At 42.5% G+C, this 25,603-nt stretch overlaps 1 protein-coding gene across 1 annotated transcript; it reads left to right on the top strand.

The window, feature by feature from the left end:
* The first annotated feature begins 1,328 nt into the window (after positions 1-1,328).
* On the top strand, positions 1,329-22,524 carry jupa (junction plakoglobin a). The gene is made up of 16 exons (XM_085787054.1): positions 1,329-1,463; positions 13,580-13,632; positions 14,204-14,371; positions 14,465-14,718; positions 15,412-15,650; positions 16,270-16,471; positions 16,804-16,948; positions 17,172-17,275; positions 17,808-18,146; positions 18,638-18,790; positions 18,891-19,010; positions 19,111-19,261; positions 20,182-20,303; positions 20,519-20,558; positions 21,316-21,439; positions 22,136-22,524. The coding sequence occupies exons 2-15, from the start codon at positions 13,620-13,622 to the stop codon at positions 21,435-21,437; spliced, it is 2,172 nt and encodes a 723-aa protein (XP_085643180.1). The 5' UTR covers positions 1,329-1,463; positions 13,580-13,619; the 3' UTR covers positions 21,438-21,439; positions 22,136-22,524.
* Positions 22,525-25,603: the final 3,079 nt, after the last annotated feature.

The raw sequence follows: 25,603 nt of genomic DNA, 5'->3' as shown, positions 1-25,603 counted from the left end.
TAATTAAGTTAAGCACTCACATGTTAAATGGAAAGTTTGTCATTAAAGTTGCCGGTAATGTGTAAAGGATTATTGGATTAGTTAGTCTTCTGACAGAGAATGACAGTGACAACTTTTAGAATGGATACATTTCCTTTTCTTTTTAAACATATCCTCCCAAATCCACTGTCTAAAATGTGAATATTTTCATATTGTATTATAGTGGGTTCCCAGATTGATTGAAGCTGCAACCATTTGTTTCATCATCACAGTATTTTGGAGGAATTTGGCTGATTTCACAATGCATTTCTACAGAACAACCTGTGAATCAGAGGCTCAATATGCCAAGGAGGAAACATCTATCTATCTATCTATCTATCTATCTATCTATCTATCTATCTATCTATCTATCTATCTATCTATCTATCTATCTATCTATCTATCTATCTATCTATCTATCTATCTATCTATCCATCTATCTATCTATCCATCTATCTATCTATCTTGCCCACAGACCTTTGCTGCACAAAAGTTATTGTCTGACAAATAAGAAAACCTCACAGTGTCCCAAACACTAGCCATTGGTCTACTCCATCAAACACCTGAGAAAGGAACCCATATAGCTTCTGTTCCTCTCTCGGCCATGTGACGGCGCGTTGTTTCCTGGCTGCATGACTCACCCTGTTGTCTGGTTTCGTGTTGTAATCAAGGTGTGGTCGGTCGTCATTCAGGTGCAGGAAGTTGTTTGCACAAAACGAATAAAACGTTACATTATTAAAGGAAAATCTTCTCGAGGCACTCAAACGTGTTTTTATGGGAGCCCTCTTTAAAATGAATGTTATTTACAGCCGTATTCTTATCAGTGTTCGCTTTTCCATATGTTTAAACGCGAGTTTCGTTGTGTGCTTGTTGCTGGACTCCACTGGTGTGTTGAACACATGGGCTATCTGTAGGTCATAGGCTATAGTTTACAGTCATGTTATGAAGAGGCTATATAAAAACCGTGTTTGACACATGTTCTAGTAGGCCTAGTTAAAACACACTACAGTTTTAAGTGTTGGCTACAGTGTAGCCTATAGTCTTTTTAAGTTTTCCGGTAGGCCCATTTATTCTTCTACAGTTCACTTTAACTTGAGCACACCTGCTCTTGATTAAAGCAGTTTATAAACGTAGGATCCGCTGTTTGTGTTTTATTGACTCCAGTTTCTAACAATAAAGCGAGTGATAAAGCAGGCTCTAACGCCTCTCCTCTCCCTGTGGGTGCAGACTGGAGCTGTGGCTGGGTGGGGTCGGGATGAGGAAGGCGGAGTCTGGGGCTGAGGTGACGCTTCTTTTACTCATTTTTGTTCAGAGGACTGTGGGCCAGCGGCGGAGAGAGTGGAGAGAAGTGAACAGAGACACTGAGGACTGTGGTGTCCCCAAGAGAGAAAAAAACAACAACACTGACCTGGGATAATCTCTGCCGCGTTCGTGTGTTTCGACAGGTAGGATTCATTAAGTGTATACATTCTTACTTTCTCAGTTTTAACCTGCTTTGTGTCTTTGTCACTGTTTTCCTTTTGTTTGTTGTTTCTTTTTCTTTCTTTTTTTTCGTTCGTTGTGTTTACCGTTTATATCTGCTTTCTTTAAAACCGCGTTATGTTCAGGTGGAACATGGTTTGGCGGCTCCATTTTTTCATCTTTTACCTACCTGCTTTGCAAATCCAGCCGTGCATTTGAAGTTCATTTCCGCATGCCTCAGACTGGCCACCGCTGCCCGCAGCTTCAAAGTCACATACGGGAGCTCTCCCGTCGTCAGAAGTTTGCTTTCTCACATTAAAATGGTTAAAGTCGGTCTCTAATTTGTCACAAAGCTCTTTCTACCTAATCATAACGGGGTCATTCCAGAATTGGAGGACATTTAAGGACTGAAACACCTCAAAATTTTACTATTTATTTGATCATTTTCTGCTATATATTTAAGAAATACAGGTAATTAATCATCAAATAATTATGTTTGGCCAGCTCAGGACTCAAAGTGACACTTTTTATTAGATATTTTATATATTGTGTGTGCTGCTTGGTGCAACCCTGTTACCAATACTCAGGAACCTGTAAAGGTATTATATAAGTATTTATCTATAAATATTTGCCAAAATACACAATAAATATAATCATACACACTACCAAAATGACAATAGGATAAACCCTCATGAGCTGATACAGTCATTTAAGATAATTTTAAGATAAATTACACAGTAACAGGGTTGAAATTAGAGTAACAGGGTTGAACAAAGTAACAGGGTTGAATAGATTCATTACTTTTGATTGTAGATTATGACATAAATCGCAACCCTGTTACTCTGGAGTAACAGGGTTGCAAGTAACAGGGTTGCAAATCAATGCTTATGTCAGCTGTTTAGCAGAAGAAAGATGCTAGCTATGGAATGTAATGTTACTGTAAGGTTGAGAACAAACTTAGTTATTTAAAGGAACAAAGAAAACTTTGAAAATATTTTGCCTTATTCTGGTAATATGAGTAACAGGGTTGCATTGGTTAGAGTGACGCACTCAATCAGGGCAGACGAAATATGAAAAATATGAAAAATGGAAGAGAGGACTTACCTTGTGTCTACCCATGCTATTATCTAACAGTTTGATAATACAAATTATTTTGTTTTCATGTGTCTCATACTTCTTTTTCTTCTTCTTCTCTGCTAAAAAGGTTTTGGTAACAGGGTTGCGTGGATGTTGTGGGACACAACTTTAGTGCAAAATTACTTTTATTTAAAATATGTTTATGATTAAACTAAGTGTTTTTACACTTACAAAAGACATAAATCAACAAAATCATACAAAAAAATTTAAATTTTAAACTTATTTTAACCGCTTTATTTGACATGCATGTTGGCCATTAAGAGGGTGGGACAAGAGAAAAAGGCCATTTTAGGGGGTGCTTAGAGTTATTTTGTATTTTAAATAATATTTTGGAACCAGTTTTAGTATAACTATATTTATATTTTGTCTCAGAGTAATTATAATTTTCACCACAAATGCAAGTTTTGGAATTTCATGCATGATTTATTGAAAATGAATGGGTGGGACATGAAATGTCCTCCAATTCTGGAATGACCCAACGACGTTCGGGTGCAGTTTCGATCATTTAACTTGACGTCACTTGTCAATAGAGCGTCACGTCGTCGTTAGTGGTGGTGTCTAACTTTGTGCGCGCGTGCGTGTTTGTGTGTCCGCGTGCGAGAGGGGCAGGTGAAGAATCAGAGCCTACTGGCATCCATTTAACCAGTTTGCTCAACAACTTCAGAGGATACAAGTGGAATTGTTATTGGATGTTTTGGTGGACACTGAACACGCTGGCAAGACAACAACAAAGCATTTAACGCTATTGTTCCAGTTAACTCATGAATATAAGAGCTGAGGCCATAAACCACCAGTGGGTTGGTTGGAAATCATTTAGCAACCAACTGGAAAATCGATTCAATTTTTAGATTTTGAATCAAAGTGTCAAAAAAGACACGTAAATGCACGTTTGTGCTGTTTTTCTTAGTCCTTGGTGATAATAAACTAGTTTTTGAATAGCCTATCTAAACCGCACAGTTATGATTTACAGACCAATGGTTAATCAAGAACACAATTGGCACAGTACCAATTAATAATGAAAATAACTGTTGTTCAAACAAGCTCAGACAACACAACATAGCACAATGAGCTGATTGTCAGTGGGGAAGTACCATCTAACATCCGAGCACATCTGTAATGTTTGACAGTGAGTAATGAGTCATGTTCCCAAATTTTGTTGAGGTTACTATAGCTTCCTTCCACTCCCACTCTGCTGCTCATACAGGCAGTGATGTCTCCAGGTGTTGCCAAAACTTCAATGATGTCACTGGTGTTGCAGATGCTCTGTACTTGACTGATGAGCAAATCCTGCTGAGTGTACAAATTTGTTTCATTTGATTTAATGAGTGAAATCTACTGCTAACTGAAATAACTCTTCTTCTTTTTATCCGCTCTTCTTATGCGATTAAGTCATTTGCGGTGTCCTCCACCGCCAACTTTTCTATCTGTTGAAGTTAGATTTGACATGGGTTTCAAGGAATTAGAAGTTAAACGGCTTTGCTTACCCACAGGGCCTCTTCTTCATTAAACACTAAATCACATTATCTATTGTTCTCTTGTTTGGATCATCAGCAAGTTATACCATCACAAAGCACCACGAACAGCGCCAAACCAGTCCGTGGCATCCAACTTGTTTCTGGACCAATGCATCCAGCTGAGCTTGGTGAATGTGTGTCAGGTTGAATACGACAGTGTGCCAATACTTTCTGCCAGACGGGGCCTCGCTGTGCTCGCCTCATGTCATCAAGTAGCGCGGCAGCAGACAGCACCCTGGTTGGAAAGCTGTTCCCATTTGGCCTCAGGGGAATAGGGTGAATGGGTGGTGGGACGGTGAAGGGGGGGAGGAGGAGGGTGACTTACTGTAGATTTCGCAGCTACAGCTGTGGTGACACGGTGATAATCTCCCCCCCCCCCTGCTTAATTCCCTGATACTGTCCTACATTAGCAGAGCAAGAGGCCAGGAGATCCTTCAGTTTATAAATAGGTCTACACTTTCCAAAGGGGATTACTGTATGGCATATATCCTAACCTCTTTGTGTAGCTCCATGTCTTTTTTTCCCCGTCGATTCACTGTCTTACCTCGCCTCTGTCTCTCTCCAGTGGTGCCTGGCTGAATACTTTCCAGGGGCTCAGTTACAGCCACTCAGCGCGCACGTTGTGTGACCTGCTTTGTGCTTGCATATCACCCCTCCTCTTGTGTTTTACCGTTCCCATGGAGAAGGGGGCTGCACGGAGATAGGGTTTCCTGTCAGCGACGCTAGCAGCCTTTGTGGCTGAAGTCAATGGGAAGGAGGTGTGACAGCATCAAAATATCCACAGACTTAACTACCAGAGGCTTAAAATGAAATCTTCATCAGACAATGCCGTGCCGACTCCCAGACACCCAGTGTGTGACTCTTTGTTATCATCTCTGGTCAGAAAGAAATCAGTTGTTCATTTACTTTCAAAATTGGTGCCTTAAGCTTTAATCTATTAAAGTAAAGTAGGCAAGCACAGCCAAATATTAGACGACAGCCAAAGAGGTTACTGCAATCCATCTGAAGGATTTTGAATGTCTTTGTTTAAGATTAATACAGTAATTAAATAATTGGCAGCATCGTCAGAAAACATCCATTCATGCAAAAGATTTTTGCTGTCCCCGACAAAACATGCAGTCAGAAGCTTCCAGCAGAGTGCAGGGGTTTAATGCTGAGCAAGTAAAGCTGGCATTGCCCAGCTGAAACCTTCCCATGACAGTCACTGTAATTAATTATTTACCTCCAACAGTTCTCTTGGTCAGATCAAACGAGGGCAAGGAAATTTCCCTTACTTAAGATGTCATAGGCCTAATGGGCGCTTCCCTCCATCACCAGCACTTTAAAAAAGTATATAAAGTATATGAGAGGCCGCTCGCTTAGTCATTTCAAGTCAGCTCCTATTGTGTCAGCCTGCTGGAAATAGCTGAATCTGACTGTTTTCTTCATGAATACATTACAGATGATAATTTTTTCATCACAGATGATGTATCCAAGCAGGGATGGAGTGAACTAGATTCCAGAACTGACTCAAAAGACAATGTTTTCACAGTTGGATGATTTGGCTGAGCTGTACTTCTCAGCATAGTGACTCTGATGAGTCCTGTGGTGTCTGTTTTTCTCCTCCTCCTCCTCCTGCCTGTCCCTTAATTACACTTCTATGAGAAATTGAGGAAAGTGAGGACAGCAAGGGTGTGGTTGAAACTGAAAGCAAGTCATCAGGGAAGCTTAACTTGTTAGATATGCAACTTGAAGAACATCGGCGTCTCTCAAGAAAGTTCATTTTGCCAATCGTCACTGCAGAGTGAAAAATCCTCTCGGCTCAAGTTTTGGGTTGTTTTCTTTGTTCCACTGCCTTTGAAGGATGTCATGCTCTCATGGGCTGAGAAAGTTGTGCAACCCTGGGGCCTGTGAATACTTTACAAAACAGTGGATAAACTGAAAAATGCATGGGCGTTTTAGACAATCGAGTCTGTTATTCTTCCTTCCACATTTCAGCTTTGTTCCTTAAAAGTTGACATTTTTAGAGGTTTTCATCTGACGTTGACACCGTTTAAAAGAAATGACACAGCTGCTGTCAGAGTCACTCATGTTTTTGATGATACCGGCTGTTTACTCTTTAGATATATATATTAACTGAGTTCTATTCTTTTCTGTTGTGGTTGCGAAGCAAAACAGTGAAGTTCTCAGCTGATTTTGCTCTATTCTTCAGGGTCCCTTTAGACGTCTGCTGTGCCCTCCTCCTCCCGCTCCCTCATGCCTCTAATCCCCCTGAAAAATTAATCATCTGTCACATCGCCTCAGCGCTCAGCCGCACACCGATGCGTAGCAGTGGCAGTTTAAAAAAAAAGAGAGAGAGAGAGAGAGAGAAAAAAAATGTGGTCAGGATTTTAAACAGCTTTGGCCACCAAACTTGGCCCGTGAACACACAGAGCCATCTTGATGTGCTTCAGCCTTTTTGGTGGCATCCAGTAGGGACACTTGAGACTCGCTCTCCTTTTCACTGTGACAGTCGTCAATGGGACAATGCGGCTACTCTTTTCCTCTCTGCCCCAAACAAAGTGACACAGAAGCTCTCTGTGCTGCGGTGGAGACTTAGTTCATCCTCTTCCTTCCTACCATCGACTAAACAACATGAAGGGGAGGCATTTCCTCCTTAATATAGCCAACACTACATCCACAGCCTGAAAGACTTTGACAGCACCTCAAAAAAAAAAAAAAATCAAATAACTAGGAATGAAATGTTCAAATTGTGGATTAGATTCTGTTTTTAAATGATACAATTGAAGCAATTTGAGTTGCACATCTTTTATGATGTGTTGTTCTCCTGATATGGAAGACTTTGGACACACCTGCCACAATATCTGATACATAATAAGACAGTTGTGTGAACTTTGTGTCTGTGCACTTTATTGCTACATGGCGCACACCCGTTTTTACTCATTCACTCCTTCATTATCAGCTTGGTGTAACTTGATCCTGCCCCGCACTCCTCCTCCTCCTCCTCCGAGACAGCTCACATTTCCTTTGATTCACAGCGAGATCCCACAGGGAGTAAACAACTGCGCGCCGGTTTCCAGCCAGCCAGCCACCGTACTGCCTGCCTGGCCTAATTCAACTCATTTAAGTAGCTGCAGTGAATCACCCAGTCGTTCTCCATGCTGCCGCTTATTCCACTCATTGGCTGAGATGGCCTGTGTTGTTGGCGGTGTTTCCAGATCAGACACGCCGTGCTGCGTCTGCCCACATTAAAACAACCTCTGTATGTTGCACACACCAGCAGTATCTTATTCTCTGTTCTTCTCTATGGGCTCTTTGCATGGCCACGTTGCTATGGTCTGGATTTTATCAGCTGCCTGTTACAGTCAATTGACAAATTCTCTCTCCGCCTCTCTCTCTCTCTGTCTCTCTGCTCTCTCACTTCTCCCTCAGTGGTTTTACAAAAATGTGGAATTGACGCCTCTTCCTCAACTTAGCACATGACGTGATACAGTAGTTTGTCACCAAACACTTGCGTACACGAGAAGAGTTGTGAAACTACGGCTTCTCCGAACAAACGTCCTCTGTCTGACCAGATAATGTTGACCGCTACTTCCTGTCACCAACCACAATAAATCCATTAGCTGTGCGCCGCTTCACATCCCATATTGATTTATGACAAACAGCTACCCAGTTAGTCCTCGCTGCCTCCATTACAGTGCCATAACGGCATAAGGGACATGTGGTTTGGGGTCTGAGTAAGGTAAGTGGGCGTGTTAGGTGGGATCCCTGTGGGACGGCCGGACCCCAGACAGCACAATGTCAACTGCAGCCGGTCTGCTGTGGAGGCTCAGCTGGCTGCACCGGCCATTTACTGTGTCAGGAGGATTGCAGGGTGTTGTGTTAAAAGTCATCTGGGAAACAGTTTATAGTAAGAGGAGTGTGGGTTGCATGTCACGGGACGTATAGTATGTGACTGGGGGTTGTGTGTGTGTGTGTGGAGCCGGCATACTGTATATATATGTCAAACAGTTGATCTGCATCTGTGCAGATGGTGCAGGAAGCTCTACAGATGTGTGGTAACATAATCTGCTTCATTTGCGTGTCAGCCTAAACATGACATTAGCAAGCCTGTTAGAAATCACAGGCCACCAGATGAGGTTAAGTTCCTACAGTAAATCCCTAACGCTCTGATTACCACGACAACACGCAGACAGTAAGCAAATCACACACTTTGTGAGGAGAAATCATGGGTTTTTGTTTTTTCCTCGAGTTAAAGGAAGAGCTCGTCATTTATTCAGGTACTTGCCGAGAGTTTGATCGGAGAGAGAGATTGTTGGTGGTTTCATGGTGGTGAAACGACAGATACTGGACACAGCTGGTTTAGTTTGGCATGAAGTCAGGTGGTTAGCTTCATTTGAGTATTGTAGGTGGTTAAACATTTTTGATTTTTCTAAGGATTAAACAAACAACCTATAAGACTTTCATTAATGAGCTTTACATGTGGACTTGGCCGTTCACTCTTGTTTGCAGAAGTGCTAAGCTATCTGGTTGACTGTGGTCATGGTTTGGTTTGAGCCGCTGGATGTGGTTTCACATTTCCATTCTCATCCGATTCCACGGAAAAATGTCTAAACTATTTCTTAAAAGTTGATACTACTTTTTGCAAGTTAAATCTTTTCAAGCAGAAATTCTAGCAGAACAAATGGTAACGTGTTTTTTTTTTACACCCCTGCTGCCAAACAGGCATGAGGCTGAATAACAAATCACTGCAAAAGTGTGTTAGGAAGCTCTCTGGAAAGCGACCAGAGTTCATCTCCAACCCCCTGGGCCTCTTTCTCTGACCTGATTCATTCCTGCTGTGATACAAAGAAGAGCTTAGGCCAGCAAAGTCAAAATCTGGTTCACTTGAATATTTCTCACAGCGATACTCGGGTTTGCAACGACATTAACTTATTAATTGCTGGGAGGATATATTGGAAGAGAAGTCAACGCCGTATCTTGTCGAACCCCTCCGGCCATTAGGTGTATACGGCCTCGCCCAGTTTGCTCATACACCCACAAACTCTGCCGCCACGCCCTTGTTGAGAGCTTGTCACTGCCGTGGAGACACTCCCTGTCTGACATGCCTGTGGGGGGGGTGAGGGAGGGGGGGTGGGTGGGGGGGGGCAGGAGGGCAGGACAGTCAATCTGTTCTCACGTCTGAGAGCAGAGTTACTCATCCATTGTCACAGGAGTAGCTGTTAGTTTCAGCACATTTATGAGTGAGTCATTTTTAGAAGAGTGTCGTGTGAGGAGAGTGAAATGCATGCCCTTTTTTTTTTCTTTTTTTTTTTTGCAGAACATGATTAATGGCTGGACAGAGTGGACAGAGTGAATATGCTGTGCCGGTGTGGAATGTCACACTGGTGTTTCAGCATCAGGCGCTCCACAGTATCTCTGCCTTTCTTTCTGTTGCAACTCGCTCGCTGCTGGCAGCTTTCACTGATACGCATTCCTGGTTTTACTGAGCAGGGGTTTTTTTTGGAAGAAGCCCACTAAAGTTATCCACGGAGGCTGTTGCTTAACAAGATAGTGGGAGGGTGACGAGTGTGAGAGAGAGAGAAAGGGGAGTGTTTTTCCTGAGTAGAAGTTGCGGCTTTTATTACAGTTATTGCGCATTTGCATGGATGGATGGGTGGGTGGAGCGGTGGTGGTGGTGGTAATGACAGTGACGGAGCAAGGTACAGTGAGAGAGAAAAGATGCGTCACTCATTAACTGGAAGGTGCAAAGTCCAGGCGTAAACGCACAACATGAGCCAATGCTTTTCGTCACAATCTGCCTCAGTAGTCTGTTTTTCCATCACTATAATACACAATAAAGTTGTATTTCAGTTAATTTGTTTGTTTGTTGTTGAATTTTTTCCCCTGTTTTTGTTGAGTAAATTTTTAAACCCAAATAATTTCCATTCTTGACAATTTTCTTTTCGAGGAGGAAACGGAAATTATGCGAGAACCCAAGAGGGATCGACACTTAGCAGCAAATAAGTGAGCTTACAGCTTCAGACATGAGATGGGTCAGCAGATAAAAAAACCCCACAGTACAGTGTCTGAGCGGAGTTTCGGTTACCTAGGCGATTTGTGGGGCGTGTCGCAGCATTGCAACAGTTGGCTGAACCCGCTGCCTCGCCCAGGAAAACAAAGACTTACACAAATACTGCCCCTGATTTGCCGAGCACAGGAACGTTCTGTGTGGACGCTGTGGTTCTACTTAAAACAAAGGATCACGTGGGCTCTGTTTTATATCAACGTGTTGATGTCAGTGGATCAATTAAATGTGTTTCAGTCAGTTTTCCTTTGTAAGGCAAGGGAAAACGTTGAATTGATTCAAGAGAAACCTTTTCTGTGTTTTGAGAATGTTTTTTTTTTTTTTTTTAAAAACCTGTGGGATTTCTTATTTTTAATTTAGCTTTTTTTGTGTGTGTTGCTTTCTTTTCTTTTTTTCAAACTTGACTTTGTAGCTGGACTTAGTCTGACATGTCATTTTCATCAGTTTATTCTCATGGCCTCATAAATCAAAAGATGGATAGCCAGCAGCACAGCAGTCAGTCACAATCTTGGCACACGAACCCTCTTGTTTGTGTTTAAAAAGAAGGCCACACCTTAAGTTAGAAAGGTAGGGACCCACAGTGCTTGCATGATTGCAGGCATACTTTCTGTCTGTGCCCTGATGAGTCAGTGCATTATCTGTACGGTAGCATGTAGCTGCAAGCACAGACCTCAACCTGGTCCTGCAGGATCACATGCCAGACCCAATACAGCTGAACATGAGCAAGATAAAGGGACACGTTGAGACTTTTTTTGCAATAACGTCATGAACATGATTTTAAGATTTGCATATTATCTACAGATCATAACAGATACAGAAAACAAAAACAAGTGGGGACACGCAAGTGAGTTTCTAGTCGATCAAAGTGCCACAGAGAGAAAACAGAGGATAGACGACGAGGACTAATGAGGAACATGCAGTGTGCACACACACTATTGTCAGAACCTTCTTCATACAAATTCTAATGGAAAACAGTCCCCTGAAGGGGCTACACTGACACACACACACAGTCAGTGTGACGCCCCGGGGGGAAGAAGTGGGCTGGCCCAGCTGAGGGACCAAAACACAGCACAACACATCCTTATGCAAAGCCAGAGGGCAAAAAGACGAGGGAGTGGTGCTTCTACCAATACATCATGAGCAGCCTGTGAGGAAGGCAGAGGGGACAAAGCAGCTCGTCTCTGTGCAGATTCTTTCCCTCCAAACCCCATTGATTGACTCCGAGTGCGGCGCTAAATCACATCGCTACGTTGCGTAACTGAGTTTTTTCTTGTTGTAGTTGGTTGAAGTTGAATCTAAGAACCGTTGAAAGAAAAAAAGTGGTAATGTAAGTGTTTATGGTTCATACCGTGCCAACACAGCAGCTCCACATCCTGGGTTTCAGCCCCAACTTGTTTTATTAGTGGTGAAGACAGGAGATCAGCTTGTTGTGTAGAATCCCATTTGTAAGCAAGAACCAGCTGTCACACAAAAGAGCTCTGAGGATGGACTTTTTTTTTTTTGTCTTTATTTGCCAGTCAGAGCCTTTGTTTGTTGACTCGGCTGTGTGTGAAGCCCTGCAGCGCAATACTTCCAGTATGTGCAGTCGGTGCCTGTAGAAATCAGAAAACACACACTTCTGCATGTACACACACACACACACACACACACACACACACAACGACACCAGCAAAGAGCCCTGTTTAACATCTGCAAACACTCGTAAGCAGCACAGTGAATGCATTGTGCAGTATGTCACATGCAGCTTTGATGAATGCAGATGTGTTTGTGATGAAGAGGACTTGTGTGACAGATGATGTGGAGACAGAAAACAATGAACACGCATGTTCCGACAGCCAGAGGTCGTTTGGGTCGGAGCGGTCATTTGGTGAGGGTTTCCAGTAAAAGAAGACTTCCTGTTTATAGCAGAGGCATTTCATACTAATTATTGAATACTTTTCTCACATTGTTCTGACAGGAAGTAACATGCTTTTGCCCCATTCCCATTCCTTACAGCATTTCGAAAAGTTGGGAACTCACACATGCACAAACCGGTTCTGGCATTCCTACACACACACACAGCTCTGTGGGTTTAATGATGAAGTATATTAGAAATGAAGCGCAGGTGGTTTGTGGTCGCTGGTATTACAGTCAGGTGTCTTTGTGACATGAGTAAATGTAGCATGAAGAATGGTTTTTATTCGTAGAATGAAACGATGTAGACCAAACTTGCACCAACAAGTCTCATGGTGGTTATGCAATCTGGTGGTGCACTGTAAAAAAAACCACCTCATGCCTCAGGATGTCAGTGTGAGTGGACATAGAAAACACATGGATGTCAGAGACAGTATAGCAGTGTTTCACGATTACTTGTTTCACAATTAATCGTGGTATTAAACGCCACAATTAATTAATCGTAAAGATTCATAAATACCGTTACTTTTTTTTTTTTATTATGTTGGAACCATATCGGCAGATGTGCGCCAAAATAAAGGTTAATGCACAGATACTGTAACGTAACATTGAATTGGTAGGAATTTAAATGTTAGCCTGTCATTTTTAATTAAAAAAGCAAAACAAAACAAAAAAGATTAAAATAAACATAAACATTTGGTATAGATGACAATTTATGACCTGAATATTTCAAACATTTCCCCTGGGGATTAAGAATTGGTCATATATTAATAGATACTTGGAATGTTTTGTGTAAACAATGAGTAATGTAATTATATTTTGACTATATTTGATTTTACACATTCATAGTGTTGTGAAATTAATTAATGCATAATAATCGTAATACCGTGATTATTTCTCTGACAATAATCGTACCAAGAAAATGTATAATCATGACATCCCTAGTTTCAAATAATTCAATCAAACATTAAATGTAACTCAAGTTCCAGGCTTTTTTTTTAGTTTGTGTGTAAGGAGGAGTATGTCCACTCTCTGTACACACACACACGCATATATACTTGAGTCAAAACCTGACGAACAAGTTCCTGATTGCCATGCGTCAGCAGCAGCAGGCTGCTCCCACGGCGATCTGGGCGGAGGCCCGGGGTGAAAGGTCGTCGGGGCAGGCTAGCATTCCTGACTTACAGCTGTCTCTCCACTCACTTCGCTCTCGCTCCCCTGCGAGCCGCCGCTGCTGCCGCTCTGTGTTGTCATTTTAAGGTCAGGGTGCACGGCTGGTCGGTGGGGGGAGGAGGAGGAGGGGGAGGAGGAAGAGGGGGGTTGTATCATATGAGCTGTCATACGTGGGCAGCCTGTAAAAACCTGAATGACAGTCCTGCGTGAGAGAGCTGAGACCTTGTTGAAATATTTATTAATTCATGGGAAAATGTAGGCATGTAGAGAAGTGTAGTGTTTGTCATTTACAGCAGTTGAAAATCCTGACTTTGCCTTTTTTTATTTGTTTTTTTAGGTTTCCTCCATCATTGTTGTTCCAATAACAGGAGGCAAGGATGGCAATGCAAAGTAAGTCATTTTTGTTTGTTTGTGCTATTTCTTTGTTGTGTTTACATCACTTCTTCTGCTACACTACTTTTGAAGGAGAGCTGAACATTTTGATCCTGACCTTTCCAACTTCCAACTATTGTTTTGATGTATTTATATTGAAGTCATTGACTGAAACAATAACTGAAGGTTGCTTCTAAAGTGTTCCTTTACTGCGGACTTGCACCTTACACTCCACTTTATATTTGATGGTCATGACCTTTTATTCCTTGTTCTTTTATTTATACTTGTTCATTTTACTTATGTTTACTTCTTTTATTATTTATGCTGCTATGACAAGGACTGCTCTCAAAGAAAGTCTTGTTGTATAGAAATATGCAATGACAATAAAGCATCTTACAGTAATAATTCTCTTTATGAGGTAAAACGCTCCCATTGGGAGAAAAATGGGGGCAAAACACATTAAAAAGGTATTAACAGTAAACATTGAAGTAGCAGGTTACAACCCCTGAGTTCCCCCGTTGCCCTTTTTAATAAATGACTTGCTCCAACACTTCTGACATCCCACAATTCCTCTCTTCATCCTCGGTAGTGGGTGATCTTGACAATGGCATGGTGAAGGTGGCCGAGTGGCAGCAGACCATGTATGGTGTGGACTCGGGTATTCAGTCAGGAGCCACCACAGTCAGAGATGACGACGGCGAGTTTACCACCTCCAAGCATTACACCGTGACCACCACCGTCACATCAGAGCAGCCTGGTAAGAGAAGAGTCAGTATATACATTAAAGCTCATGCCTTCATTACATGCAGGCTGTTTTAACATCAATGTCATCATCTGACTTCTCTGTTAGACTTGGATACCCAGTACACTATGACCAGAGCCCAGCGGGTGCGGGCTGCCATGTTCCCAGAGACGCTGGAAGAGGGCACCACTATCTTGTCCACTCAGACAGACCAGAGCCAGATGACCAACGTCCAGCGGCTGGCTGAGCCCTCCCAGATGCTCAAGACTGCCATCATCCACCTGATCAACTACCAGGACGACGCAGAGCTGGCCACACGCGCCGTGCCGGAGCTCACCAAGCTGCTCAACGATGAAGACCAGGTGATGAACGGAGAATACACAAACACACAGAGTTTGAGATCAGCAGAGTGACTTGATTTGAGCGGATGCCTCAACCTGGATCTTATAAATAGTCTGGCACATATGCATAGCTAGCACTCGGTTTTGTATGGAGAGGGAGTAGTGAAGGGTTAATTTAAGAATAATGGGTTTTTAATGAACTGTTATTGATTACAATGATTGTTAATTGTAGTTTGTCATTCTTGTAAATATGCTAATATGCAATGTCCCTTTCACTTTTGCACACTTTATATGAAGCTATAGCAAGGCAGCAAAGCTAATAAAAATAAAAGAAAAACCTCTTTGCAGGCAAAGTCACAACAGTAATCTGAAAAGTGACTGTCCTTAACTTTATGGTAAACTAAGCTAACCAGCTGCTGGTATTAGCTTTATATTTAGCATACAGACATGAGAGCTCTATTGATATTCTTGTCTAAGTCTGCAATGAGGCAAGAAGGCAGATATGAACAGGTGTGATAAACCCTTCACTGTTTACCTGTTAGATTTGCTGCCTTCATTTGCTTTATTTCCTTAAGAATTGAATTTGGTCTGTCACCTCAAACTCACAACATGAATTTCATAAGCGGAAGACACAACACTCAAAAATAAAAAAAGTTCTTGTACCTTTCACTCGTTTCCACCACTAATCGCCTCCTTTCTTCCATTTCTCATCAGGTGGTGGTCAGCAAGGCAGCACAGATTGTCAACCAGCTGACGCGTAAAGAGGCATCGCGCCGCGCTCTGATGCAGTCGCCTCAGATGGTGGCAGCAGTGGTGCGGGCCATGCAGAACACAAGTGACATGGAAACCGCACGTGCCACAGCCAGCATCCTCCACAACCTGTCCCACCAGAGAGAGGGTCTGCTCTCCATCTTCAAGTCTGGAGGCATCCCCGCCCTGGTCCGCATGCTCAGGTACTGCTGCACCAAAACACATCACACATCTGTGATTTGATCCTCGTTGTAGTTATAAATATTGGGAAAAATGTACTTTTCATCATAGTTTCGGTATGAAATGAAAGATCCACATTAGTGGCAGTTTTCTAAAACACCTTTGACAATGTAAGCTGCATTTCTAGCCCAATTTTGTTGTTTGTCTAATCCTCGTTGATACATACACTGAAGTTGTTCAGGTATTTTACAGTGCAGTTCAGCTGAAGAAGAAAATAAGAGCTCCTCACTCTCCTTGAGCAGACATTTAATATCTATATATATCACAGGAGAAGGCCATTATAGAAGAGAAGAGATTATCTCCACCAGCCTTAAGTAGCATTTAGAAACATTGACTTGCATTATGGGAAATGTCGGAAATCGTAGACTCAATTAGAGAGAAATCAGGCGGTTAGATTGATTGGTTTACAAGAGGAGATAAGATTTATTTGTCACATAGACATTTGTAAATAGTATAATGGACAGTGAAATGGTTTTACAGCAAACGCATCAAATGGTGGAAGTTTCCTTTAATGCACAGTAACTGGACGTGCTGTTGTTTTTGTGATGCACTCTTAACACGTTGGCCGTTTCTCTCCCTCAGCTCTCCAATGGAGTCTGTGCTCTTCTACGCCATCACCACGCTCCACAACCTGCTGCTGCACCAGGAGGGAGCCAAGATGGCCGTGCGCCTGGCCGACGGCCTGCAGAGGATGGTTCCCCTGCTGAAGAAGAGCAACCCCAAGTTCCTGGCCATCACCACAGACTGTCTGCAGCTGCTGTCCTATGGCAACCAGGAGAGCAAGGTGAGTGCATAACAGTCCACATAACACGAACCGTGGTACACTTAATAGCAGTCAGGTGTTGTAATATTAGACTATTGGAATTGTCGTGCATGTGTGCACATGTTTTGTTTGGGGTGTGGCATGAGAACAGAAGTGTTCATGTGCTGAGACAGAGAAGGTACAGGTGTGGTTGTTTGTAGAAAGTAAAACGAGCGATTAACTGTTGTTAATCTGCCTGAACAGGTTATGGCTCGACAGTATAAAACATAGGAGAGGTGGATTAAAAAGTAAAAGTCGTTTTGCCTTGATGTGCACTTTGTATATTATCCTCATGTGTTCCCTCTGTTTCACAGCTGATTATCCTCGCCAACGGGGGTCCAGAGGGTCTGGTTCACATCATGAGAAACTACAACTATGAGAAGCTGCTGTGGACCACAAGCCGCGTGCTCAAAGTCCTCTCTGTGTGCCCCAGCAACAAACCCGCCATTGTGGAGGCTGGTATGTGATGTGTTTGGAGTGTTAGCACGCACCTGTGTCTGCAAGGCAGTCGCACGGGTGTGTCAGCTTTTTGTTACCTGGTCTGCGGCTAATGGCCTCCTGCCAACTGGAGAGCCCAGTTTATGAGATGTTGCTGAAGGCTGAGTGACTGAGTGACTGAGTGACTGAGTGACTGAGTGACTGAGTGACTGAGTGACTGAGTGATGTTCTCTGTGCCCTGCAGGTGGGATGCAGGCTCTGGGGAAACACCTGACCGGCTCCAGTCAGCGTCTGATGCAGAACTGCCTGTGGACGCTCAGGAACCTGTCTGATGCTGCCACCAAGCAGGTCTGCCTCCAATTTACTTTACTATGTTTGGTCTTAAAGGGATAGTTCAACATTTTGGAAAATTGGCCCATTGCGATAATCCCTATAGTTTTAAGAGTAGGTTTGTTACTTTTAATTGTTGGTGCAAGTTATTTTTAGAACGGCGGAGCAGAGCCGTGACCTGCTCTGAGCTACGCTATAGAGGCTAATGGGATTTCTTGGTTTCCCTCATCAAACTCATCAAATACACAATCCAACAACTCCACAACGCTCTGGTGGACAAGTTGTGACCTGCACATTCACCACGCTATGAGATAATACTGGAACGTTGCGAGACAGAGTTGTTTTTGAGGTAAATTCATGCAAAACCGCTGATGCACGTTCCCATCGAGGGCAGTTTTTGGCAAGCAGTCTCTGCATTTACCTCACAAACAACTCTGTCTCGTAACGTCCCGTTACTCCGCCAATTTGCCAAAATGTTGAACTATCCCTTTAACTTTTAATTTCACTTCCATCATGAACGATGAATTCTCAAATCCCTCTTGTTTTCCAGGAGGGTATGGACAGCCTGCTGCAGGTGCTGGTGGGCCTGCTCAGCTCAGACGACATCAACATGCTCACCTGTGCCACCGGCATCCTGTCGAACCTCACGTGCAACAACGCCCACAATAAAACTCTGGTCACCCAGAGCAACGGCGTCGAGGCTCTGATCCACGCCATATTGCGCGCCGGCGAGAAGGAGGACGTGACCGAGCCCGCAGTTTGCGCTCTGCGCCACCTGACATCGCGCCACCAGCAGGCTGAGGTGGCACAGAACGCCGTGAGGACACACTACGGCATCCCCGCCATCGTCAAGCTGCTCAACCAGCCCTACTACTGGCCTGTCATCAAGGTAGAGGGATGGAGGGATGGAGGGGCGGAGGGATGGAGGGGCAGAGGGAGGGAGGGGCGGGTGGAGGGGTTTGGGAAGATACACTATGTTGCTTAAGGAGGATGTTGGAAAGGATCCTAGTCGGGTAGAGTCAATGATCTGAGCTAACACTAGTTAAGGACTGTGAAACACTCATTGAGCAGTTAATGGGTTTTGCTCCAAAGATTATAGACTTGAAAATGTGCAGGAGTGGACAGATGGAACAAGAGGATGGCGGGCAGGGTAGAAAGCCAGAATCTCTGTCAGCCTGATCAAGCATGACATGCACATGACAGCAGGAACAGTATGTTTTACAGGACCGGGCTTTTGAAAAGGAAAAATCTGTTACTGTACATTTAAGTCACAACAACAACGCAACTGAAAGTCTGAAAGAGCTTCCTCCACCCTGTTGTGTTTGTTGACTGCTCACACTGAACAGTATCATGATTGTATCTTTGCTTCCCCCCTCCAAGGCTGTGGTTGGCCTGATCCGTAACCTGGCCCTGTGCCCAGAGAACCAGGCCCCCCTCAGGGACGCAGGAGCCATCCCCCGTCTCACCAACCTGCTGCTCAAAGCCCACCAGGACGCCCAGAAACACGGCTCATCTGCCCAGCAGACATACCAGGTACATGAAGGGCAAGCTGTCCCTTGAGGAAATGAATACTTGTGGATTATTTATACATTTCTGTGGCTTTGATTAACATTCTGTTCATCTTTGCTGTCAGGATGGAGTGAGGATGGAGGAGATTGTGGAGGGCTGCACAGGAGCTCTGCACATCCTGGCCAGAGATCCCATCAACAGAGCAGAGATCGCCAACCTGCAGACCATTCCTCTGTTTGTGCAGGTAATGGAGGAACTATGCTCTCACACTTCCTCATCATAATAATTAACTTCCTTATGTTGTTTGTATGTTTTTGACTCATTGTCCTCCTCTTCCCGTCCAGTTGCTCTACTCTCCAGTGGACAACGTGAAGCGCGTGGCGGCCGGCGTCCTGTGCGAGCTGGCCCTGGACAAGCCATCAGCTGAGCTCATCGACAGTGAGGGAGCATCGGCTCCACTGATGGAGCTGCTCCACTCCAATAACGAGGGCATTGGTAGGACACACAGATGATGCAGATAATGATTAGCTTACCGTAATGCAGCATTTAGTCATAGGTGAAAGGAACAAAGTCAATTTACTCAAGTGCTGTACTTACTGTAAGTGCAGTTTCCAGGTACTTGGCACTGGACGTGACATGTCCACTTTGTGAGACGGTATACTACTACTAGACATCATTTCAAACTAACGTTTTTTACCGTCCATTTAAAGAAAACAATGCCTTTACCTGATATACTGTACTATAGAGAGAAACTGGGAGATGCTATCACACAAAGAAAATCAATATAAAAACACACATGGTAACTTAAATACAGTTTTATTACTTATTATCTTACTGTTGCCCGAGTTCAAGTGAAAGATCAATATCACTCATGTCAGTAAATGTGAAGCGACTTCCACCAATCAGTAAGCTTGGCTCAATTAGCATGAAAACACTGATTAATGACAAAATAAACCAACAATATACGTGTTGATAATTTCTAGGTAACTTATTTAGCAATTTTTTCAAAAAAGTTATTTATATGTTTTTTACGTTCACTACTCTTTGTGCTAAGCTAACATACTCGAGCTTTCATAATTAGCAGATAAGGAAGGGTATTGGGTATTGACCAAAATGGTTGTTATTTTCCTTGCCTCATCATGTAGTGTGTTCAGAGTGACTTTTATCTTGGCTAGTCTGAGCCCACCATGCTTAATCAGGCTTAATTAATTTTACCCTTTAGTGCATAGAGGATACATGATGCCTCGGGGAGTATAAAATAAAATAAAAAACCTTAAAAGTCACTCACTTTGACGTTTTTGTTTTCATTACTACTAATCATCTTTAAAAACGACAACTCAGACAGTGACAAGTGCATGTGTGTGTTTAACACATTACTGTTTTATTCACTGTGTCCTGATCTTTCTCCTCTCCAGCCACATACGCTGCAGCCGTGCTTTTCCGCATCTCGGAGGATAAGAACTCGGACTACAAGAAGCGTGTGTCTGTGGAGCTCACACACTCGCTGTTCAAACACGACCCCGCAGCCTGGGAGATGGTGAGTGTCTAGCGCCCTCCGCTGTCAGGACACATGAACATTACATTTTGACATTTTTCTGTCACCTTTAATGTGTCAGGTTAAGATCTAACACATTTAAGCAATAATATACACTTGGTTATTTATTTTTTTAATAGTTCTTGATCATAATATTGTAGTACAGTGCTAAAGTGTGGGCTTTATATGACCTTTCCCCTCCTGTGACCTGTCTGCAGGCCCACAACAGTGTCCCCATGGACGGTCCCTACCAGGATGGTGAGTAACTATGGCTGAAATGTGCACATGCAGCACATTCCTTAGCTCTGGGTCACTCCGCCACGGGGAGCGACCACAGTGTTAAAATGCTGTGGTGTGTTAGCAGGTTGTCTCCTGCTGCTGCTGCTCACTTAATATCAGAATTTAGTTGCCAAAGAAACGAGTTTCAGTGTCTTACTTTCATACTTTCTTCAAATCACTCACAGTTGTCCTCTTCATCTCTGCATGGGGTTTGCCGTTGTGCTTTTTGTGGTTGTCAGCGTCTTTTGTTCTTTGTGGGATACTTTACCTGATTCTTGTCTCATTCACTTAAGCCATTTTTATCCTTGCTGCATCAGGCTTTATTTCCCCTTAGTATGTTCTTACCTCTTCCTCATTGCCAAGTCTTTGTAAAAAGTAATTTTCCCATCAACCTCCATTCTGGTGTTTCTTAATCTGCTCTCTCATCTTTGTCTTAATTCCCATTCTTTCCCTCTCTTGACTTTTCTCCTTTTATGGCATTGGTATTTTCTGTCTCCTACCCTGAGCAGCAAGACTCGGAAAGAAAAGGGATCAGTGATCACAGTGTTCCAAAAATGTGCCTAAAATGTGGAACATGTTAAAGATTTCCATTAGCTTGTTCAGTTTTCGCCGTTCCTGTTGCCACTATCATGACAACAGGAGAAAAGAAACCCTCATAGACCAAGGGAAGCTAAATGACAAATGATCTGTTGTGTAACTAGTCAAAACAAAAGTAAAATGTTGCCATCTCTTGCAGAGCTGGATGGTGGCTTCCAGTCCTATGGATATGCAGGTGACGTGCCCATGGATGTCATTGATGGAAATATGATGCATGATGAGTTCGGAGTGGCCTACGACAGACAAGCCTACCCTTATTAAAGGTAAATAATAACTCTGTTAATCAGGATATATTGAGTCATTTAAGTCAAAAAAACAAAACAATAAAACAACCATGTCATTATTTTTATATTAAGCATATTAATTGATTATATTTGACTAACAGTGGCCTGCAAACATACAAACAGCTCCCCAGCTGTCATTATGTCTGTTTTCTTTTCTGTTCTGTTGTGCTCTGTTGTTTTTCTACGCTCAGGTTTGTGTGTTTGTTTTTTACATTGTACTCACCAATTAAGTGTTGATTGTGCACCAGGTACTGTTGAAATATAAAACTATCTAATTCCAGAATATGAGTTTAAATAACGACTAAGTGGATGGACAGAAATAGTTTTTCACAAAATATTTTTAGCTTTTAATGTTTTATGATTTGTAAGATCAAGGGGGTAAAGAAATGAGTTAAATTTAACCCTTAAGAGAACAGTGTTTTTAAATGAATGTACATTTGTTCCATAAGTTTGAACTGATATGACAGCTGATGGTGCTCAGTGCACATATTTTACAGTACTTTGACACTTGTGTAACCTTCACAGGAAGTCGGGATCTTCGTCATTAAATTTGTGTTTTGAAATTTCAACCAATATGTTTATTATTACCTTCATTATCATATATGTTACTGATGTTAAAAAGCAATGCCGATGCAGATTGGGTTTGCTAATCAAGTCTTTTTCTTCCTCTGCTAGACCCAGAAGAGGAAGAGGAGACGGGAGCTGAAGTGAGGTGTAATGGGACAAAGAAGAAGAGAATCCAGTCGTCAGTAGAGATTATTCCCTTTGCTCTCAGCCTGATGTAATATATGCAATTATCACAAAGTACTGGACTCTTAACAGGGCTCAACTGTGTTTTATAGCCTAATTTTACTGATTATAATTATGACAATTACGACAATGCTTGTAGGTTTCTGTTAGAGAACCTTATAAGAGTGTGTGCATGTGAGTATGTGTGTGTGTGTGTTTGTGCTTTTGGGTGGGTATTCTATGCCAAAGAGATTTTATTTTGTGACGATAATCGTGTAGCTTCCTTTTTTTTTTTTTTTTTTTTTTTTTTTTAAGAAAAAGAAACAAAAAAACAAGTATGATAGTTGAAAACACTGCCGGAGGTGGCTCAATGTGCACGGTGCACCTGCTCACCGCTCGCTCTTTCTTAACGCCTTTGTAACAGACACTGCTGTCTATGCTGTAGTTTTGACACTATATACCGTCAACTTTCTCCCGCTGTGACCCAAGAGTCGGTGAAGAGTAAAGAGTTAACACAGACTCATTCTTCCTCTCGGCACTAATTCAGTAGGAGCGAACAAACGGAGAGAAGTGAAGGTCTTTGACAGACCTGAGGGAAAGGTGTAGGGCCGTCCCCCCACCCCGACTCTCATGGAATCAGCTGATGTGTGCATTGTTAGGAGTATGTACGTAGGTGGATGTAATGTTTATTTGTTTGTTTTTATGAACCGTTTCTCATCTTTTCTAAGTTATTGACTGGGAAAGGTTCACATTATCTGGCTTTACCAGAAGATTAACAAAGATTCCTTTTTGATTAGAAACTGAGCTTTAAGAAAAAAAAATCATGTGTCTGTAATAATTTCCAGGAGAACAACAGTGAGGGTAAAGTTTTACAGACCTAATCATTGGTCAACACATGACGTAGTTGGGGACGGCCCTACAGCTGGAGCAAACTACTGACAGGGAAATTTGTCTTTCTACTTAAAAAGAGTTTTTACTGAAATTTTGTTTAATAAAGATAAAGGATATATTAAACGTATTATGGTGTCTGTGTTTATTGACCTGTGTGTTTTAAAGCTTTGTAAAAATCCACTTCTCTGGCAGGATGTGTCTTCTCTGTTGTCACACGTGACACATGATATTTTCTTTTGCAAGTCTTCAGTCTGTTTCTGTCTGTTCATCTCAGAATTCACATACTACTGCAACAGCTGCATCACAGGACTGTTTCAGACTTGTGGCTGTTTTCCATACACATACTTCTCTCACAGGCCTTATTGTTTAGTTTTTACTGGCAAAGAAACACATGTACATCTGCCTCTGTAACCCTGCATATACTATATAATTCATTTCACAATATTTAACAACATTTACCTTTTTATTTTTTTTGTATGTTGTCGGCTTGTGCACAGCAGTGGGAGTGTCTGGTAATGGGCTAGAAACAAGAGACAGATTTATTCTTTTATGTTTGATGTTTGAGAAATACTGTGTATATCCCATAATTATAATGATGTTCACCAAGACTTGTGGTCTGTGTACCATCCAGCTCTCTTTGCTGTAGCATAGTCAGATTCATTCACACAAGGATCAAATGCTTCTTTCTGTGAGTGAACAGTTCACATTATTTTTAAATCCCACATACAGTATACTGTATATCCACAAGAAAAGTAATTGGCCTCATACTGTAGCTGTGATGTGGTTGGTTTACATTCAGTTTCTCTCTGAAGCAGCTACAACATCTGGACACAGCTGGATGTGGCGCCTTTGAATTTTGACCACGGAAATAAATTGTTAGTTTCATCTGTGAAAATTATGGTTCCATGTTGCTAATGCTTGGTAAAGTGAAACCTAGTGTAATAAACATGTAACTGTAATTAAAGCAGAAGTAAGCTGAATGTTTGTGTTAATATAAGTCTTAAATAGTTCTATCTTCCGACAGCAATCACTTATATAGAGTGTTTGGTCCGAAACACGGGTCTGTCAGTCACTGCTCTGCTGTAAGCCGAGGAGAAAACTTTCCTTGTATCCTACAACCTTTTTCCAATGAGGAGAGAGAACGGCATAAAGGGGCGGTCCTCTCTGTGTGTGCAGCCAAGGGATGCGCGTGAATGTGGTGACGTAGGGACGACGGGGACTGCTAACTCCATCGGCTGACAAGAAGTTAGCTGAAACGACCGGATCGCTTACTTCTGCTTTAATATCAGTAGAATTTATTTTCAGACGGGTGGACACTCTAAATATAAAGAGAGAGCACCTCTCTGTTTAGATTTAGAGTCTTTCATCCTGAACTGGCAAATAATGTGGTACTTCGGACCCCAGGAAGACTAGCTTGTGCCATTGGCATCAGCTAATGGGGGTCCTTTTAAATAAATAAATAATGGATTAATTCAGATACAGTATAAATTCTAAGTTAATTTGGGGGCATTGTTTGCCTTTACTGACAGTCGAGAGACAGGAAAGTCAGGGAGGGAGAAAGAGGGGACGACATGCAGTAAAGAGCCATGGTTCAGAGTCGAACCAAAAGCCTTCATGGTATGCACTGCCACCAGAGTCTCCTAAGATGTTATCAACTGAAGCTTTGTGGTTTCCTCTGATGCTGTTTTCTGTCTTCACCGCTCATCCCCTCAGACAGCTGTGGAGGCTCCGTCTCTTTCTGTCTCCAGTTTTCAGACCTGTTACCTGCAGCTAGCCAGCTATAGTGTCTACCTGTTGCTCACTAGCCATCTGATGATTGTTAAAGGGATAGTTCACCCAAAATTCAAATTTCATTATTACCCTCATGTCAACTAAGAGCTGTGAGAATTTTCAGAGTCCTCCGTTCCTTCTCTGAGTTACGGGGGGGGTCCGCGCAGCAGTATTTGTCCATAATGGTTGTCAATGGATACCAACTTTTTTCGTCCAAAAAGACACACCAAAAAACATCCAAATACCTCCATACTGCTTGTCTGTAATGCCCCTCTTGTATTGAAGCCCCAACATGAGAAATTGTTCTGAAAGAAATTAAATAAATATGTGTTTTAAGCTTGTTTGTAGCGGAAGCTCCCAGTGTCTCGGTTCACTGCTCTTCCTGTGTCCGGCGGAACAGTTTCTCATGTCAGGGCTTCAATACAAGAGGGACATTACAGACGAGCAGTATGGAGGTATTTGGATGTTTTTTGGTGTGTCTTTTTGGACGAAGAAAGTTGGTATCCATTGACAACCATTATATGGACAAATACTGCTGCGCGGACCCCCCCGTAACTCAGAGAAGGCACGGAGGACTCTGAAAATTCTCACAGCTCTTAGTCAACATGAGGGTGAGTAGATAATGAGTGAAATTTGAATTTTGGGTGAACTATCCCTTTAAGAGTGCCCTTTGTATTGTTGTTTTTCTGCTGTCAAAAAGAGAATTTTTTTTTTCTTTCTCTCTCTTTCCTGTTTCCTCCTCAGCTCGTCCCT

The sequence above is a fragment of the Trachurus japonicus genome, chromosome 1, assembly GCF_045865225.1.
Source record: "Trachurus japonicus isolate A0001 chromosome 1, Traja_1.0".
NCBI classification, from domain to species: Eukaryota; Metazoa; Chordata; class Actinopteri; order Carangiformes; family Carangidae; genus Trachurus; species Trachurus japonicus.
The sequence above is the reverse complement of the archived record's forward strand: the minus strand, read 5'-3'. Positions and strand labels throughout refer to the sequence as shown.

Coding starts and splice junctions, on each gene's coding strand:
- jupa (XM_085787054.1), top strand. Junction 16,949..17,171: donor ACCCGCCATTGTGGAGGCTG/GTATGTGATGTG, acceptor TGTGCCCTGCAG/GTGGGATGCAGGCTCTGGGG. Junction 20,559..21,315: donor GGACGGTCCCTACCAGGATG/GTGAGTAACTAT, acceptor CATCTCTTGCAG/AGCTGGATGGTGGCTTCCAG.